The sequence below is a fragment of the Hydra vulgaris genome, chromosome 01 (assembly GCF_038396675.1).
Source record: "Hydra vulgaris chromosome 01, alternate assembly HydraT2T_AEP".
In the NCBI taxonomy this organism is placed as follows: Eukaryota; Metazoa; Cnidaria; class Hydrozoa; order Anthoathecata; family Hydridae; genus Hydra; species Hydra vulgaris.
The window spans coordinates 36,885,571-36,906,969 of NC_088920.1; the positions used below are offsets into that span (position 1 = coordinate 36,885,571).

The window sequence follows — 21,399 nt, forward strand, 5'->3', positions numbered from 1 at the left end:
TTTATAAACAAACAACGAGAGAAACTAAGAATTGCACGAATCACGCCGGTTTTTAGGACCGGAGATAACTCAAATATCTCTAATTTTTTATCTATAACTACTTTACTTTGTTATTCAAAACTGCTTCAAAGAATAATATTCAGGCTATTTAATCATTTTTATCATAAACGATAAAACGATGTTGTAAACAGTTTGGTTTTAAAAAAATTGTTTAACTAAACATGCAATGATTGAAATAGTCAATCAAACAACGTACTTTAATTTAGAAGTTTTCATTGTTTTCTCAAAAGCTTTTGATACTATAAAATACTAATAAAAAATAATATACTAATAAAAAAACTTGCATACAACGGAGTAAAAAATAATAACTTATTTTGGTTCAAAAGTTATTTGAAAGCAATTTATACAATATGAGCAAAAACAAACAATTCCGTATGCCGTAACTTTTGAGGTTCCCCAAAGCTCTATTTTAAGACCGTTTTTATTTCTAATGAACATAAATGAATAAAATTTAGCAACTTATTAAATTTCATTCATTTTTAATTGACTCCAACGTTTTTTATTCTCACATGAGATAATAAAATCAGGTCCGGCGTGAGTGTGTTACGTGGGGAAGAGGGGAGGGGCCAATACAATTTTACCGACTAAATGAATGAAAAAGTTCTTTGATGAGGAGGAGGGGGGGGAATAGTGTCACCCCTTAAATATCTATATAATCAACTTACACCAAGTTTTAACGTTTATGTATAAAGCAAAGATGAGACTATTAAAATCTCTCATAGAATATTTCAATTCTTTCAAGTAGTTCATGAACACCCGACAAAATTTTCAGATAATAACTACATTGTCTCTATAGATAATACAAAATAATAACATATTTAATTCAATAACTTGTAAAAAACGCTTTTCCTAATATTGTAAATACAAAAAAAAAACTAGTTTAGAGCAGTTTGAAAAAGAATCAAACATTATTATTTATGAGTTTTAATATACCCAATTTTAAATGCCGCTTTTAACTAAAATTCAATTACATAAAATACATATCCCAGAATGCATCAAAATTAACTTAGTTTTGATGTTACCTCTAATCATGAATGTTATTCTTAAAACCTAATCTCAATGTTATTTTTAAAATTTTTCTTTAACTATCAATGTTATTTATTTAAAGTACTCTTTTATTTTTAACTTTGCCTTCTTTATTTAAATATAACTTTTATATGCATATTGTTTTTAAAATTTTCATTAACCAACCACGAATTGTTATTTTAATTTTATATTTTCAATGAACAAGTTGTAAAGTATGCGTATATATTACGGTTCTTGTATTTACGCACTCTTTTGTTTATTTTTCTTCTTCTTTATTTAGATATTATTCTTTTTTTTTTTTGTTCTTGTAATTTTTATTAAACAAATTGTTTTTTATTTTACTTTTTTTATTTTTCAATAAATAATTTGTTCATATACTACGGTTTATGTAAATACGTACGAATAGGGCTCGGTGATATAAGACAAAATAATGTTTTCCTCTTGCTCCACCCATGTTTTTGTTAATATACTTTTGAAATGACAAAATGAAGAAAAAAAAATACTCAAATGGATACATTATACACAATAATATTTAAAAGAAGTTAAAAAAGCTTTTGCAGATCTTATCACCCATAATCTTTTGTGACAAGACAATTCTTCTTTGACATTCTTCTTTGAGGCAAATCTAATGATAGTGAAAACGTCCATAATCTGTTTTAACTTAGAGACAGCGAAATCTTGTCAACAAACACCGTTTTTGTATATACAATATAAAATATAAACTTTTCTTTTTTACAATGATCTTTATAAAACAAAGAATTAAACAGACAGGGGCTCAAAGAAGATAACAATACGTCATCGCAAACTTTTCATAGATCCCCTATATATATTTTCAATAGAATATAGATATTAATTTAAATACCCTTATGGGCATAAAACTGCTGCGTTAATCAAACAAAAATTAAAAAAAAACTGAAAAATTAAAATCAAATAATTTCAGAGTTATTCAAGCATAAACGATTCTCAAGTTTAAAAATTCCTTTTTTGATTAGAAACTTAAGTGAACTTAATGACTTTGTCATACATTTAAATCCTTTTTCATGAATATTTCATATATTTGGTCCTCGATATGCAATGCTATATTTAGTATATTTATTTAAGATTTGAGGCAGTTAGTATGTGTTATATATATTTGCTCCCAGATAATAGTTTTCATTTCTATTTATTTCAAACTTGTTATTAAAGTTTTCAAGAGTGAAATTATTGTTGAACCGATGCAGAAAAATTAAACGCTGATAGATATTTATTTAAAAAATATCCACCATTTTCATACCTTTCATTATATGTTTAGAGTGTTCACGCTTATTGTTAGAGTAAATGATTTTGCACGCATGTCTTTGTAAGTTATAAATTTTTTTTAATCGTTGCGTACTTGCCCACGATACATTTGCTTACTTTGTTTATTGGTATACGAACGAACTCGATACATCATACTATTTATATTGGTGGTCTTAGATTGAATATAATTTATTGGAGGAAATCATAAATTCTCATCAACAAAAATTCCTAAGAGCCTTATACTACCTTGTTTTTTAATTAATTTATCAAATAAAACGGTTGATATATCAGAAACAAAGAAACTATCTTTAGCGTTACTTTTTGTATAAAATTCTAGTGGTAAAATTAGTGGTTCCGTGAAGAATTTCTGAAATTCCATCCACTGGAACAAATAACGGCTTCTGCAATTGAAGATACAATTTTAAAAATATCAACTTGAAGATACAATTTTGAATAACTGAAATAAAACTAGCCGAGACATGATAAAATTACACTGGAAAAGATACGATGGCAGTTCAGCAATCGTTGGTAAAATGGGCGGGGCTCAAAATACACAATATTATTCCCAACGCAGACTGTGTGGACTGCTCTGCGCATTGTTTCAATATAGTCGTTAATGATCTTTATTCAAATGTGCCAGTGAGCAATGCAACGTATACATTCAAAGCTATCTTTAAGTTTTTAAGGTGATTGTTACCTAATGTACTGTTGACTTTTAAAAACGATGGTCTGCGAAATATAAAAGCATTTTTATTTTTAGTGAGAATTTTGAGGAAAATTGCTAAGAGTTACAAAGTTTGACAATAAACGACTGTGGTAAAACGCAACAAATCTCCACCAGTCGTTGTGTTATTGTACTTCAGCAACATTCGTTGTATGTGGTTATCTCTAGCATTACAATTGGATTGGCTAAGTTCTCAGAAACAATTCATTACATTAACTAACATTTTTTGTGGGTATTGACAAAATGTCAATATTATTTAGAGCAAGATGCGTATACAAAAGTAACCGCTATAACAAAATCAATAGAGATTGATATGGAAGTCTTTGGTCTATGATTGCGGCTTCGAAGAAATTCTTTCAAATAAAAAAAGCATAGAGCTACAACTAAACTCCATCATATCCTCTTTATTGATTGTTTCTCTGAAGACGTAAATTGCCATTTCAAGCTATTCAGAATTCAGCCTGCAATTGTGATACATCTTAATCGTGCCAAATTCAGAAGCAACGTGACTGTCATATGTACGGTATTAATAACTTTGACCTCGAGGCGATGATTTAGTTTGGCTTTTTGGAGCACACATGAGCAATGACAAGTAGTTAAAGTAAATTTGAAACATCAACTTGTTATCAAACATTTTTTCTCAAGCTGTTCGTCATGCTCTATCTATTTCACTGACTCTACAGGTAACAACATGCACAATTGAGTGCTCCTTTAGTAATCTGCAACGCGTAAAAACTCAAGTTTACAAAAACTCAAGTTCCCAACATTTGATCACGGACGTTATTTGGGATTGTGTTTGTTGAGCGTTCAACACAATAGTGAGAACAGCATGTTCTCACTATTGCGAATTTATGCAGAAATTTAAACTGAATATATGCAAAATTAATGCAGAAAGTTATTAAAATCTTTGTAATGAACTCAAAAGACTGCTGTTTTGTTTTAAAGGTTGATATTTAAGAATATTTTTACTTCACCAGCTCTGAAACCACTTGTTATACTGTGAGTAACACTGTGTTTTGAACTCTTTAATACTGTGTTTTAACTGAACATTTATGTAATATTATCCCATAGTTAATCAACACTTAAACCTTTATCAATGATTATTCCTGATAATTGAGGATTGGCACGTTTTAAAAAAAGGTTAAGAACTGATATTCAAAAAGTTGAAATCGTTAGTAAAAAAAATGCAAAAAATCCTACTTGTGCCCATATATATATGCATTAATAATCATGCTCAATATATGCACATTGACGTCACCAAAAACTCTACTAAACATTGTGGCTCATCACAAGGTTCTCGGACTCGGACCTCTTATTTTTCTAATATATGCCAATGATCTCTATAAAGCTTTCAGCCTGAGGATAGTAATGTTTGCCGCCAATACAAATTTATTTTTTATCGCGCAGCAACATTGCTTTTTTTGAAAATATGAATTAAGAACTTAAAAAAGAGTTCAAACTGGTTTAAAATTTTACTCTTTTTAAGTTCTTAATTCAACTTAAAAAAGAGTTCAAACTGGTTTCACCAATATAATTTTTACAAAATTATATTGGTGAAAGTCTTACATGAGGAGACATCGCATAAAAAGGTTAAGCAAAAAAAAAAATTCAAAAAGTATTCGAATATTATACAAATCAAAAATCTATTTAAAAATGCGTACTTTAACTCAACTGTATTATTTACTTATTCACTGCCATAATAGCTATGCAAATATTGCACGCAATATTTAGCAGTACGAACACAAATAAACTCGAGCGTCTTAATCGTTATCAGAAACATATAGCATGTTTATTTAATTCATGGGATCTATTAACTCATTCAAAGAAAAATGTATTTATTAAACATATATCAACTTAATCTGTATTCTATGTTTTATATACAAATGTGAAAATCTCCGTCTCTACTTCATAGTCTATTTATATCAAAATAAAAAAATAAATATGATTTACAAAATGATAATTTTTAGATACAACTAATTACAAAAACTATTTTTTGTCAATTTTGCATACTTTGTTATTATTTTACATCATTATTTCATCATTTTGTTATTATTTTACATTTCATGGAGCGTATTTTTGTAACAGAATTATCTTAAACAATTACGATTATTCTTTTGAATTAAAATATTGAAAGAAGTCGTTTTTGAAATAGATATAATACAAACATACTTTTAAAACCAACTCAGTATTTCAAATATTTATATCGGTTTGTATCGTGGCTCGTAATGTTGTATCGGTTTATGTGGTTTGAATGATTGGGTTGTATGATTTGTAATTCTTAAAGATTTACCATCTTCAAGTATATATTATTCTTAAGAAATTTTTTGTGATTTTTTGAAATTTTTATTTAAATATCTTGTAGAAAAGAACAAAAAAATAAATAAAATAATAAAAATGTTCACTATTTTTTATTTAGTAATTACCAACAAAAATCACCTCGATACAGTCGGTCTTTGATACTTTTGCACATTGAGTCATACCTTAAGAACATATTAAAAAAACACATATAAAGAATGATTGTTTTGTGTTAATATTCATTCTTTTCTTTTACTTTATTTTTTATTTATTTGTTTATTTTTTTCTTGTTCTTTTCTTAAATATTCAATAAATTTATACAATAAGATAGTTAAGATATAAATCGTTATACAATAAAAAAATATAACAAAATATACAGGTATAAAAATAAAAAAAAGAACGCGGAGTCTCGCAGAAGACCTTGAGGTCTTATCATCGAGAACCGCTCGTGAATATTAAGTACATTAAATTAACATAATATAAAATAAATATAAAAAAAAAAAAAAAAAACAATGTTGTAGTAATAATGAGCGAGAACATAAATTTCGTAAGAATATATAAATAAAATTGGTATAAAAAAGTCTTGATACTTTTATGTATAAATACAGAAATATTTTTAAAAAGTACTGTTTTCATAAACACATAAGATGTGGATTAGATATACTATTATATATTACCTTATGTAATAAGATTCATATTCATTTTCAGAAGAATTTAAAAATATAAAAATATGTCTTCAAAAGATATAATAATTTCTTTTAGTTTTTTCTTGAATGAAAGATCAAAATTTTTTGATCTTTCATTCAAGAATGAATCAAAACTATTTTGTTCCAAAGAAAAGCTCATCGAAATGAAATACATGATTTTCCGAAATTAGTTAGAGAAAAAGTTTGCCGAATTAGATTATCATTTCTTAAGTTATTTTTTTTTTTTATCTTTTAAGGTATATAGATTATGAAAAGAAATAGAAGATGCGTTGGTTTTACATTTGTACATAAAACAAAGTAGGGGAGACCGGGGCTAGTTGGCTCGTTTTTTACTCTATGAGCTCTGTAGCCCAAACAGCACATTTTTTTGAAAATATTAAAGTGTAGTCTCGAAGAGTATGAATTTGGGTAATTGGTAAAATTTGTATTCATTTACAAAATAAAATTCTTGGGGTCTTCCAGGGCCCTCAAAAAAAAAAAATTGCGTTAACTTAACCCACCACGGGGTAAGTTGGTGCAAACTATAAAAATGATTAATGATGTATTATTAAGGGCAAAATTAATAGAAATTTTTTTACTATTACTTTTTGGCAACAAATTTGAACCAAAAATTTAATATTAGTTTTAGCTGGTTCCAAATATTAGTACGTATAACAGCCACAACAGTATCCCACTTTTCATCTGTGAAAAAAAGCCTAAAAAATATTTTTTTTTAATTTTTTTGTAAGGGTAAGTTTTTTCAATATTGTTAAAAATCAAAAAAAAAAAATAATAATAATAATAATTTTATAAAAATATGTATTTTTTTCCATAGTAAATGCTATGAGCCAACTTACCCCGTGAAAATTTTGTCAACTTACCCCGAAAGCCTTTTTTTCAATAAACAGTCTATATATAGATCCTAAAATATATAGTCTATATATAGATCCTAAAAAACGGCAAGTTTAAAAAAAAAGTCTGACTGGATATAGTAAACCAATTGTGACTGGAACTTTTACCAAGTAAAAAGGAAGCGATGTTCCAAAAGTTACGTTTTTGTCCAAAAATCACATAAATTTTAATATCTACCATGCGCATGCGCGAATCCTGACAATACCTTAGTGAATGATGAAATGGTCAATTAGAAAGATTTTGTTTCATTTTTGTTACTTTCTGATGAAAGGCTTTAAAGATAAATGCAATTCGTCAACTTACCCCTGCGGCCAACTAGCCCCGGCCAAATATTAAGAATTTATATTTGAAATAATAATGGTTGGCATGAGCAAACTGATCTTTATAATCGATAAGACGAGCAACATGCTTCTGCTGACAATAAAGAGGTAGCAGTTTAGATTTATTGGTATTACCCCAGGCAATATTTGCATAATTTATATGGCAATGGATTAAAGAGAAATATAATTGTGTTAAACTGTGTTTATATAAAGCATTTCTAGCTTTGTACACTACTCCTATATTTCGAGCAACTTTGTTGCACAGCAAATCAATGTGATACTTCCAACTAAGGTTTTCATCAATGTTGGTTCCTAAAAAGTTAGTAGTTAATTCTCTTTTTATTTGAATTTTGTCAATAAAAAGTAAGAGCATGACAGGGGGTTGTAGCTTTTTTTTTTGAAGTTTGATGAAAAAGTATTCATTTAGTTTTCTCAACATTTAGTGACAGCTTATTCATTTTAAATCAGTCAAAAAAATTTTGTTAATTCAATGTTCATATTTTGGAGTAATGTTGTTATGTTGTTATGAGATAATAAGAGATTAGTGTCATCGTCAAACATGATCGTCATTAAATTTTTAGGCTTTAGGGAGATCATTAATGTAAATTAGAAAGATACGAGGTCCTAGTATTAAACCTTGAGGAGCCCCACATTTTATATCTAATAAATTGGAACAGACAGTTGTGTTACTGTAAACGAACTGTTTACGGTTGCTTAAATAACTTTTAAGTATCATTAAAATATTTCCTTTATTTCCATAATACTCTATTTTTTTCAAATCAGATTTTGTGGTTAATGATATCATAGGCTTTTGATAAATCGATAAAAACACTTAACGTATATTGAGATTTTTCAAAAGATTTAGCAATATTACAGGTAATTTGGAGTATAGCGTGTTCAGTTAAATTACTTTTTTTAAATCCGTATTGATTTTGATACAGTATATTATTTGAATATAAATGATTGAAAATTAAAATATATAAAATTCTCTAAAATTTTAGAAAAACAGGCAAAATTGAGATTGGACAATAATTTGAAACATTGGTTGCATCACGCCCTTTAAATATTGGTAAAACTCCGGCTATTTTTAGATTGTCGGCAAAAATAACCTGTTTCATTGAACATCGTAAACTTGAAATAGAATATCTTTAATGACTTCTTGCGAGTCGATCATCATGACCAACTAATTTAAGCTTTTTAAAGGAAAGTTCAAACTCCTCAAAGGATAGCTCAAAGAAATTTAAGAACGAAGTTATTGGAAAAGCATAAATATTCATTTTGTTGGTCAAGGTAAGAATTTTTTGGGCCAGATTAGGACCAACTGATACAAAAAATTTATTTTATTTGTCAGCTATTACAATTTGATCATATGATGTTTCTTCATTAATTTTAACAGCTTTAGGCAATGCGCTCGTTTTTAATTTCTGCATGCCAGTGAGTCCTCTTAGAGTTTCCAATGTTTCTAAGATTATTTCTCTCAAGCAAATTAGAATAGTAATTTTAAAAGTTTTTTTTTGTTGAGATATTTCATCTGCGTTGATATTATTAGAGAAAAAAATAGGGAAGTGGTCCGTGATGTCACTTTTTATAATGTCTTTTTTAAGGATTTTTTGAAAACATCAGTTGTTACAATATTGTCAACTGATGTTTTCAAAAAATCATCAATAAGGTTTTTGAGGTTGGAGTTATTCTTGTTAGTTTGTTAATTATGGGAAAAGCACCGAGTTCAAATAACTCATTTGAAAATTTTTTAACGCCATAATTAGTGTGGTATTGAAAACAATCCAGATTAATATCACCTTTTAAGTAGTATAATTTATTTTTATGCTTTTTTTTGTAAATGTCATATAAAAATATGTTAAAATTTTCTAATCGAAGGTGGGCGACAACAACAACTTATAATAAACTTTTTTTTGTCAGGATTTCAACTGTCAAGACCTCGTTATTGTCATCAGAATTGCTAATGTCAGGCCTGGTAATATACTGAAAACATTGTCTAATATAACCTATTAAACCTGCGCCTCGCTTTCTATTTTTTCGATCTAAGGAAATTATATTGAATATTGGTAAAAAAATATATTTGAGTTCGAATTAGAGTTATCAGAGTTACACCAGGTTTCAAACAAGCAAGTTAAACTAAAAATATTAGGAGATTCTTTCATGTTTAAATAGAAATTAAAAATTTTTTTTTTGATCTGCTTCTTATAATAACATGAAAAGTGTTAAAATATTTGCAATAAAGAAATTCTTTTATTTCATAGACACAGTATAGGAGTAGTTGCTTTGTAGAGCATGTGCATCACTAAAGTAATTTAAGTTTGGATCTGATTGATTATTAAATAAAAGCTCATCAGTTTGGAAAAAATTATAACTTAATTCAAATTCGTAGGAATCATTGGAATCCATTTTAAAGTTTTATAAAACCATAAAATAAAAAAAACACATCTTTTAATCGCGCGTTATTAACTTGCTATATATAACCTTTGCGTATTTACCTTTTAATCGTAAATCTTTTGCAGCAGTAAACAATTTTTTACGCAATTCGGTTGTGCTTTCGCTGAAATCCTCATTCACATAAGTTCTTTGATCCCAGAGTTTCGTTTTTATATATTTACCGAGCAATGCTGATTTGTCCTTAAAATTTAAACATTTGACCACGATAGTTCTGCATTTTTTAATTGTATCATTATTAAGTTCATCCAGTCAACTTTTGAACATGTTAACCAATGTTCCGTCAGTAACGGTTAGCAGCAGGTGTTTAAGTGGGACAGAAATTGATTCGTAAAGAACTTCTTTTTCTACACACAGTCCAATATTCACTGATGATCCATTTTTTTTTTTTCAAATATGTTCTGAAAATCGTTGGTGTACAGGACAAAAAGTATTGATCTTAAAACAAAAATAAGTGTTTCTTTGTTCACGATTCATTGCTATCTTGCTGAGAAGCATGTTTTAATTGCACGCATGAAGCTCGTCTTTAGTTCCTTATATGGAACTAAAGCTGTAGCTGTAAAATTTGTAGTTGGTGAGAAAATTTTTAAAAGGTTTTGCCAGATTCGTAAAGATAACGTCTTAAGCGTATCTCTGGTACTATAGTTCTGTCGTAATACCTAGTACCGCGAGAAGGATCGTCGAGCATAACTTTTTAAAAACGGAACCATGTTGGTTTTTTGATAGTTTTATAATCTAGTGATTCATAATCTGGTCTTAAGCAAAACGTTTTGTAACTTTGAAAGAGATGTAAGTGAGGGATATTGGTCTTTAACTAGATGTCTTGAATTAGCTCTTCCTAAATATGAACCTTTGAACCTTTACAATCTCCTGCAATCTTCTTGAACCTTTACAATCTTCTGCAATCTTCTGGCATTTTTTTTTGTAAACCTGAAGAATAAAAACCCAAAGAATAAATTTTGAGAAATCAAGGTGTAGCGTAAAGTGTATTTTGAGTCTGGTGGACACCGTCAAAACCCATGAACTTGTTTTAGTTTCATGTCTCTTCTGTATTTCATTGTATGTAATGAATTGCTTTGTTATTGATTATACCATTCCCGTGCATGCTTTAAAATCAAGCATCATATCTTGCTATTCGATTACAACAACAGACTGAAAATTAATAATAATTCACATATTACGCAATAATTGTGCTTTTCTTTTAACCGTTGTCTAAATCTCGTACTTGGACTTTTGTATTTTTAATTTTTTTAATTTAGGACTTTGGATTATGCTTAAATGATTGCTGGTTTGTAAGCTAGTAGTGCTGTTTTGAATTTTTAATCAACCTGTTTGCATAATTCGGTACGTTTTTTTATTATGGATTTTATGTGTAAAGTGCTTAGCAGCTCGATATTTTTCAGCCAAAAAGCGTTCTTTTTTATCAATCGTCTAACTATTGAAGTTAATTGGTATATAATATTTGCAAGAATCTTCTTGTTTTAGACAACAAAGATGGTAGCAGTTGTTTGTTGAGAGTTTCTCTGTTTGTTGATATTTCAGCGTATTTATAGATCCAGAGTGTTTTTTTTTGGTGTGCATTGAGTGTCTATTTGTTGTAAATGTTTATATTTGTGAATGGTGATTTCCCACAAGACACGCCAAAAAATCGTCTTGCGAGTTAAATACATTGGTCCGTAAAAAATATTCTTTTTACAAAAAGAAATACAACGATTGAAAAAACTTATTGAACCAAGTTTTTGCGACAAAGATTATATACAGAATGGCGATTTAAGACGTTGTTTTAAATCTGGAAGCTAACTCATTGAGCTATGATCTATTGAGTGAGTATGGGTTATGAGCCCAAAAATATAGATAGCTGTCTTAAGCAGTTGTTGTTAGAATTTATGCAACAAACTTTGTAGTTGTTTTCATCAAGATATTATTGGTGGTACTTGTAGCAGTAGTGGAGGTGGTATTGACGGAGGAATTATTGAAGATCTAAGCGGTGGAGGCGCTGATATTGGTGGCGATAGCATTCGTCGAGATAATATCAGTGGTGCTGTTTGTTTATATGGCAGTAGACTTGGAAACAATTGAACTGTTGGATTGGGTAATTTTGTTTGTAATTCTTTTCGTTTTTCAAGAGAAGTAAAGATTTTTTTCTTTTTTTGAAAAAGCATTGTATTGAACGGGATGGTCAATGGGTGATAAACCGAATGAGTATGTCTATGAAAGTTACTGAATTTTGTTGTATTTTTTCATCCTCTCCTCGGTAACATTTTGTTAACTCAAGTTTCTGAGTTTGCGTATTATCGTCTCACGCATGTATATCCTGTGATTGCTTCTTGCTTTTAATGCCTAGATTCGCTCGGGCGGGCTCAAAAAACATACTTAAACAAGGTAAAGTGAACTAGGTAAAGTTATATTGATATTTTTTTAAAGCAGCATACTGACTTGATTGTAATTCCGATAATTCTAATCGCTTTAAAATGCTTTTTGTCTCAACAGTTTTGATCAGCCTTTTTCGGATTCAATGATGTCTAAGGAGTTGTTATCAAAGACACTGAAAAGTTGATGTTGTTCTAAAAATTGTTTTTACGATCTACCAAGTTTCTACTAAGACTCATATATGTATTTATGTGTGTATATGTTTTACTCACTCCAAAGAACTATTTATAAAGCTGAATATACTCAATGTCTACCAAATAAATATTTTTGATCTTTTAATTTTCATGTATAAAGTTAATAAAAGAACAACACTAAACATTTTTAATTCGTTATTCAAAATAAATAAACATAAAAATAAACTTAACCAGATCCTCAAACAACACCTATATTCAGCGCAAAAGTTTTTATGCCACAACTGAGTTTTCATTATCCATTAGAGGACCAATAGTATAGAACAAAATCCTATTTAATAAACTTAAAACTCTTGAAACTCTTGACGAATTTAAAGTAAAATTGAAGCAAATGCTCCTAGTTAGTGATGGATTGCTTGACTTTTTCGGGTGACACATAAGTTTTTTCAACTTAATTTAATTTCAATTTAATTTTAATTTATTGATTATTTTATTACTTTAAAAGAATTTTTTTTTTTTAAATTAAAAAAAAAAAAAAAAAATTCTTTATGACCCTGTAACTTTTGTTTTTGTTTTATCTTTTTAAAATAAAGTCTTATTTTATATATATTGGTAACATTTATATACACTATACGAAATTATTTATTTTTTACAGAATCAATCTTGGGGCTTGGCGATAAGACAAACTGTGTCTTCTTCTTGCCCCGGCCATCTGTATATTGGAAATATTGGTTGTATTTATATTTTTTTATACGGCAAAAAATGGAGAGAGAGAAAAAAAATAAAAAATGTGGATATATGTATGTAATATTTTTTCTTGATATTGACGTCGCTTTAACGTCGTTATAAGACCTTGAAGCAACGTCAGAAGCTGTAATAATGTCACGTTAGAAGACGTTACAACGTTAATACAACGACATTGTTCTGACATCGTAATATTAACGTTGGAACAACGTTGCAATAAGCTGGTTGAAGTAGTTGATAAAAATCCAACGTAAACACAATGTCGGATTGACAATAGGTGACTGGTTACTCGCCCATGCAATAAAACCAATTTCAAAAACCAAGAGTTAAAACCAAATAACTTTGAATATAAGCAAATATAAATTTTTTTTAGAGATTTATATTTAAAAAAGATTTAGCCCTAAATACCACCACGATATTTTTTGCAATTTTTGTTATTTATATTAGACACTAGATAATTGCTATCGTGTAAGTCAATACTAAAAAGGATGGTCTTGTATTGTGTGGTATCGTTTATATACTAATGTCGATACCATCAGTATTGGTTCGGTACCACACGATACCGATAATAAAAAGAATTGTTTGGTATTGAATGATCGCATATCATAATAAGAAAAAAAAACGAAAATGTAAACTTTTTAATAATTTATTATCAAAATAGAACTAAGATTGAGAAGTTTAGTTAACAATGTTATAAAAGGCATAATAATTAGTTTACTTTAGTTATTGAATGTTAAACACAGAATGAAAGACAATACCAAGCGAAAATTACAATACCACGCGAGATTTAATTAAAGTAACGATACCAAATGAGAAAAAAAATACGTAAGCGATACCACACAAATAATTAAATAAAAATAACAAAACCAGATAAGAAATTAAAATACGTAAGCAATATCACACATTTAATTTAACTAAAATTGTAATACTTTTTAAAACATTAAATGATAAATATGATGTCGTATGATATTACACAATCTCTGAGAATTTCAATTAAACTATATGAGTCAATTATATAGGAAAAAGTGGGAGGAAGTTTAATTTTTGGCTAGCAAATTGAGCGTATATTCGCTTTATATTGGATACGGTTGTATTTTCGTATATATTGGATACGATTGGACTATTCATAACCAACGTTGGAGTTACGTATGTTTAAATAGATTTACGTCGTGTTTTTTTTTTACAAATATATTCGGCTACACTTTTGAGTGATTGATTAGTGGCCCAACTTGGCTTTGCGCAAATTTTAGCAAGTCGGCGTTATTTTAAGTTTACGCATTGATTACTTTTAGAGTAACCAACTTTTAACGTTACAACAGTTGACGATTGCTAATCAAAACAACGTTCTCATTATGTATATTTAATTTTGTTTTAAGTTCACCCAATCTCTCTATTACTTTTTGACTAATACAAACCAATCATTTTGTTTCTTGTTGTTTGTTCTTTTTTAGGTCATCTAGCTATAAATAAAAACAAAGCAAATTAGTTTAAAAATTATAATAAATAATAAATGAATTCAAGTATTAGTAATTGTTTGATTTGTGTAGTTAAACGCCTTTTTCCGTATATTTGCATCATGCTCCGGATTTCAGCAATATATCTGTGTCAGCTACTGAGGTTGATCTATTGTTCAGTAAATTAAAAATTGTAAAAAACTCTCTCCGCTTAACGTAACTGATCTTTTGATCACCTTGATTGAAGAAGATTTAGCGAAAAAGGTGACACAACGTCATTGATATTTAAACTGCCAGAAAAGCGCGAAAAAATCATCTTTAGGCACTTTATTCACCTTTTTTTAAGTTTTTTCTATTGTCCTATCATTTATTGTCTTTTTATCCAAAACTAATTTGTTGGTTCAAAGATTTGTTTAATGATCGTTTTTTGATCCAGAGAACAGATAGTAACGCAGAACGTGTTGTGTTAGAAATTGATAATTGGAGTTTTGTAAAACTTGAAACTTTGAAATTTCTTGGGTTTACTTTTTGACCTGCGTGCCCACGGCGCTCTTAAAGACCCTGCCTTTTTGCCATAAAAAATAAATCCAACCACTCTGTGACTTAAAGAGGTTTGCTCTTTTCATAGTGACTCATATAATTCTATAACGTTTTTTATTATTATAAACTGATATTTAATTAATAATGTGCATCAAGTTAAAATTTTCGATTTTAAAAGTAATTTTTTTTTATTATTTGTTATATTGTCGTTAAAGCTAATACGTTTAAACAAAAATAAAAGTTACGTAACTTATCGTAAATTAAGAGTTTTAATGAAAGGTTTTTTTAGTTTCTATTAATATAAAAGTTCTATTAAAGTAGCTAGCTGTTCATTTTGCTTCGCTTTTTTTCTACCGGTAATGTACTGCTTCGAAAATATTAAGTGATATGCATTACCTGACCGTTAGGGATACTAACAGTCAGGTAATGTATATCACTTAATATTCGTGAAGCATATTACCGATAGAAAAAAAGGACATTAACAATAAAAAATGATTAATAAAGATTAACAAAAACCGATAAAAAGAAAAATAAGCCGTTAATTAATTGTTAAAAGAAAATGCATGACAACGTTTTAGTTATAAACCAAAGAGCGTAATAAAAAAAAAGAGTTTAAAATAATTCTTAACTCCTTTTTTTTATTACGCTGCTTGGTTTATAACTAAATATTTATTATTTAATATAACTAAATAATTATTACAAGCAAATAATTATTATTTAAACTTTTTCGGTTTAAAACTTTTAACGTACCGTTCAAAAGTAATATGAAATTCATTAAGACTTATTTATTATTTATTTCTTATCTTTGATCTCAGCTGGACATCTTTGGCGTTAGAGGCGTTCATAGATTTTTATACAATGTAGATAGTAGATTAATTTTCATATATTAGTTTCCCAGTAGTCCGAATTTAAAATCGGACAAATATATTTGTTATATTCAATGATGTATTATATTTGTTATATTCAATGATATATTATATAAACTAGATGTTCAATTTGCGGGATTTTATTGGATGAAAAGTGAAGCCGCTTTTTTTTTGTTTATAAATAGTCCGCCATTTGTAAAAAGGGAAAAAGCTGATTCCGATGTGAGGATTAAAAGTTAAAAATGCATAAAAAATTTTCTATAAGTTAAAGATAATTCAAAAACAAGTTTTGATCATTATAAAATACTTGTAAAAGTTTTTTTATGAGCCTAGGTTTATTGAAAGGTATTATAATTCATAAAAATGCTTCAAAAGCGTATGTTGTTTTACTTTTCTATTCAAAACTTTAATCCCTTTCTAATCGGAAATGAGTTTACGAAACTTAAATTATTATTTTACAAGTATTCTAATTTCTTCTTAACAATTTTACATAAATAGTATTTATAGTTAAAATATTTTTACTTTATTTAAGAAAAGAAAAGTTAATTTGTAAAAAGGGCAAAAGCGGCTTCACTTTTCGGATCGAAGTTAGACATCTAGTATATATAATATATCATTGGTTATATTGTATATTTATTTCCCATTAGTCCGTTTTGTTGACGTCAAATTGTTTGTTTTTCTGAATTTCAATCCCACATCTAGTGTATAAAATATATCATTGGTTACAATCCCACATCTAATATATTTAAACCACTTGCGTTTTTAAGAAATTCTATTGTTTTTGTGCAATATTTGTCCGAATATCAATCCCAATTTTTTTATCTTAAATTAATAACTCCAGTATAACATTTGCAATTTTTTTTCTAAGAAGCATCAAGTTTTGTCAATTGGCATCCAAAAATAACAAATGCTACTTTTTTTTAATGGTTTCAATACAAGGTTTATACAGTTTTTTTCCTTTCAAATTCTTTACTTAGTTACAGTTCTTTAATAAATGTTGCGTAATAAGTGTTTTTAAACGGAAATTATTTGCTCCAAATACTATTATATGAAATCTTACGTTACAAATTTTATATGGCTGTATTTTAACAACTACAAGGCGCCACCCAAATATCTTATATCCACCCAAGTATCGAGTATTATATAAAACTGCTTGTTTCTCCAATTATTTTCTGTGTAGACGTTGTTGCAACTATTTTTGACGTTTTTAAAGTGTAAATATTTTTTATGCTGAAACAGAATTGTTGCACTGCCTGCAAAATAGAACTTCTCCATCATTCTTAAAATCGAAATGTTCCCCTACAACTTGCATCAATTTACATTTTTCGGATTGTTTTACTGTTGGCATTCGTTATAGCTCTACCTATTTATCTAAAATTATTAGTTTTTTTATCGTATTTATTTTAATAATTTTAGATTTTATTTTAGAGAGCTTTTTTCGCACACTACATTAGATTTACATTACAGCTTTGTTGAATAAAATCAAATTTGCATGAATTTCAAAAATTACTTATAAAAATATTTTTGTTACTGTAAAATATTAAAAAATTGCTTGCAAATCAAATCAGGTTTACTGATTGATCTTAATTTATGTTATTTAAATTTTACAAATTAAAATTCTTAGAGATTATTATTGAGTAAAAATAACTTAATTTATACATTTCTAAACTTTACGTTTCTTAATTTATTAAATATGTTAAACAAGTTTAGAATGACCTTAAAAATATACTTTTATACCAAAACTTGCTCTAATATGTTTGCACATAATATACACCAAGTTTTTATATAAAAATATATTTATAAGGTCATTCATGTCTCAACAAGGTTGGTCTTTAAACTCTAACTTTATGTATTAAACAAATATCTGACTCACAAACAAAAAAAATATTTTAATATTGTAGTTTATCCTCCTCCAGCTAATCGCCAATAGCTGGAGGACTCTTAGGGTAGTCAAAATAACTTTTGATTACCCTAGGAGGCCGCTTACCAAGATCCGATGAAAACAGTTTAGCTCGCTGAAGCGCATCAAACCTGCCTCCACGAACCAAGATAACCTGCCTCGATAACTCAGTTTATAGAAGTACAGAAAAATATTAACTAAAGGAGTTTATAGAAGTACAGAAAAATATTAACTAAAAGTTGAATATAATTAAGTTAGAAAGATAATATAGAGTCATGTTGACCGATTAATCATTGGCCAGCCTGTCCGCATACTTTGCTATCTTTCGGAGAGGCGGGTTTGATTCTTAAATGACCAGCGTTTAATGCTTTAATAGTTTGATGCTTAATAGGCTAGTGGCCATTCAAGAAACGCAAAAACTAAGACAACTTTCACATCCTTTTGGACTAAAAAGTTTCAGTATATATTTTTTCCGAGAAAAAAAGTTTTTTGGAAAGTTTAACTATTGTTCATAACAATAATAAATTGATTATGTTATGAAATTATGCAACAGTGTTTTACAAACAATGTTTTTGATTCATGTCAATTCGACATTAACTGTATTCTATAAATAAATAAAATTAGTTCATAATACGGTTGGAGCAACTGTAAATTCATTGTTGTAGCGTGACAAAGACAAAAAAGTAGTTGATCCAACTGCAAATCTAATTCTCTAGCGTCGACTATAGCAAAGTTGGCTCAACAGTAAACGCTGTTCAGATAAAGGTAATATATAAAAAACACCGATTGTTTATAACTTTCGAAAAAATTTTTTTTTGGAGAGTTTGACGCGAGAGGTTTTATCAAAAAGACAGAGCTTACCGCGAAGAAATTAAATTTTGTAAGATCGTTTTTTTTTTGTTTTTTTCCTAGCCGATTTAAAAAACTTTAAAATTAATGTTCTTTTTATATAACGTTATTCTACAAAAATGTTTATTTACATATATTTTAGTCTTGCTAAACAAGTAAAAAAACAATTAAGAAAATAAAGTTGCTGCTTTAACTAATATAGAAGAAGAATATATTTGAATTCGAGCAGCTGTTGTTTTTAAAAGTTTTTTTATTTTATTTTTCTTATTTTCAAACTTATGAATATTATTTTTCAATTTTGAGTTTAAAAAAGAAAACTAATTAAAGTGAAGTATAGCCATTGATAATAAAAAATTTAAACTTTTTTAGTTTTGGACTTCTTATTTTGTAAATTGCGCTCAAGGTTTAACTTGTTATCAAAATCATGAATATTTTATTATCAAGATGGAATTTTAAAACAATGGATATCTTGAAACAAGATATATAAATGGAGATATAAAATGGGAGATTAATTATAAATTTATTTGATTACCGCTGGTTGTAAATTATCATATTTAAGTTTATCTTGTTTATTGTAAAATTTATGAATATTTTATTTCTCAAGATGGAATTTCAACATTTTGTTGATAAAGGTAATAAATAATATTTTAAAATGCCAAAATTTAAAACGGACGTGAAAACTTTTTTAGGCTTTATTTTTTTAGTTTTGGTTCAATCTTTATATGAATAAAAACAAAGTAGACTTTGAATACAGCAATATGTTTTCTTGTAAATGATTCTAAAACGATAGCAATTGAATAATAAAAATTTTAATTACATATTTAAATATTATTTTCATAAAAAATTTAATTAAAAAAAATGTGGCTAATAATAATTTTAAAATACTTTAGAAGCGATTGTCTTATAAATACCAACACAAAAAATGAATAGAATTACAAGAAATAAATCTTTAAACTTTTCCATAAAATTAAAGCACCAGGTAAGTATTACTTGCTAAACATGGTTTCACATACCATGTCATGCTATTATGAAAAAAGTAAGTAAAAATTAGAATTGTGTATGTGTTTGTATGAGAGAGACTATATATATATATATATATATATATATATATATATATATATATATATATATATATATATATATATATATATATATATATATATATATATATATATATATATATATATATATATATATGTGAATTTTAATGGTTACATATTCTAATTTTTAATGTTTATATAATCTTTTTTTTTTAAAAAAAAAATGAAAAAAAGATGAATACGTGGACATAAGATTTTTGCGGACATAAATTTTAAAAACATTTTTATGATTCAGAAAAATGTAAGTAAGTAAATATATGTTATTATATTTATAGATAGATTGATATAAATATACTGTTGTACAGAAAAATGGATGTTTTGGTAACAGCATATTTTGTGTGTGTCCTTGCAATTATCATTTTATCAACTTTACTAAATGCAATCTTAATTTATATAATTATTTACAAGATCAAAGTGACCGAACTGCCGCACATTTTTATTCTAAGCATATCAATATCCGACGTAATTCATACCTTAATTGGACTTGTTGCTGAACTATGCATGTTATATGGAGTATATTCTTTAAAAAAAAATTTTGTTTGCATTGGAGCTTCTTTTTTAACAGTATTTATTGTAGTTTCTAATATTTTACAAACTGTTATAATATCAATAATGAGAGTAATTGCGGTAAAATGGCCTTTCTTTTACATCAAGTATTGTAAAACAATAAAGATGAAAGTAACATTATTGTTTTTTTGTTATTTGTATGGATTATTATGGCCCACTTTTCCGTTAATTGGATGGTCAAAGTATGAGGTAGATTTAGATAAAAAGCGATGCTCATTTGATTGGAATTTGACGCGTTTGGATTCATTATCGTATCTTATAATTTTATTTTCCTTTTGCTATTTTATACCTGTCGTTGCATTGATTTTTGCCTACATTGCAATAAAGAGAACAGTTGTCGATAGCTGCACTGTTCGGAGAATTCAAGTAGGTAAAAATAGAAATGTACTAGAAATGGTTTACTTAAAGTTAGCATTATGGTCAGCCGTTTTTTACTTTGTAATTTGGACTCCATACGCAGGTGCCAGCTTACTATCGGTTTTCAAAATAAAATCCCCGAGTGTTATATACACCCTCTGCGCATTGTTTTCTAAATTATCAGCAATATCAAATGCTTTGACTAATTGCTATTTCAACAAGTTTTTTCGAAATCATCTAAAAAAGATCAAATTTTTTCAGTTCATTATAAAAAGAAACAGAAAAAGTAACGATAATGTAAAGTTATAATATTTTTCTGACATTCGTCAATTTATTTGAGAAATAAATTGACTTGCTAAAGAGTATGCATATTTATTCTAATCATATATATATATATATATATATATATATATATATATATATATATATATATATATATATATATATATATATATATATATATATATATATATATATATATATATATAAACATATAACATATACTTATATTTATATAAAATTTTGTTTATACGCCTTGTTTGTTGCTTATACTTTATATTTGATAAAATGTTTGTAACCTTTTGTTTGTTTATCTTAACAGATTGTAAATAAGATAGATGCAAAGAAAATTGACATTAAGTATGCATTTTTTTAAATAACAATCAAAACTCAGTTCTTATTTTTAATATTTTATAAATAAGAATTGAGT

The 21,399-nt window shown here is 27.4% G+C and overlaps 1 protein-coding gene across 1 annotated transcript; it reads left to right on the forward strand.

Moving 5' to 3' along the window:
* Window positions 1–20,045: 20,045 nt before the first annotated feature.
* On the forward strand, window positions 20,046–21,052 carry LOC105848362 (parapinopsin). Its single transcript, XM_065787102.1, has one exon. It carries the CDS (start codon window positions 20,076–20,078, stop codon window positions 20,997–20,999), a length of 924 nt encoding a protein of 307 aa, XP_065643174.1. The 5' UTR covers window positions 20,046–20,075; the 3' UTR covers window positions 21,000–21,052.
* The last annotated feature ends 347 nt before the right edge of the window (window positions 21,053–21,399 follow it).

What these genes read in the sequence shown, in the direction of transcription:
- LOC105848362 (XM_065787102.1), top strand. Translation starts at nt 20,076, where the DNA reads ATGGATGTTTTGGTAACAGCATATTTTGTGTGTGTCCTTGCAATTATC.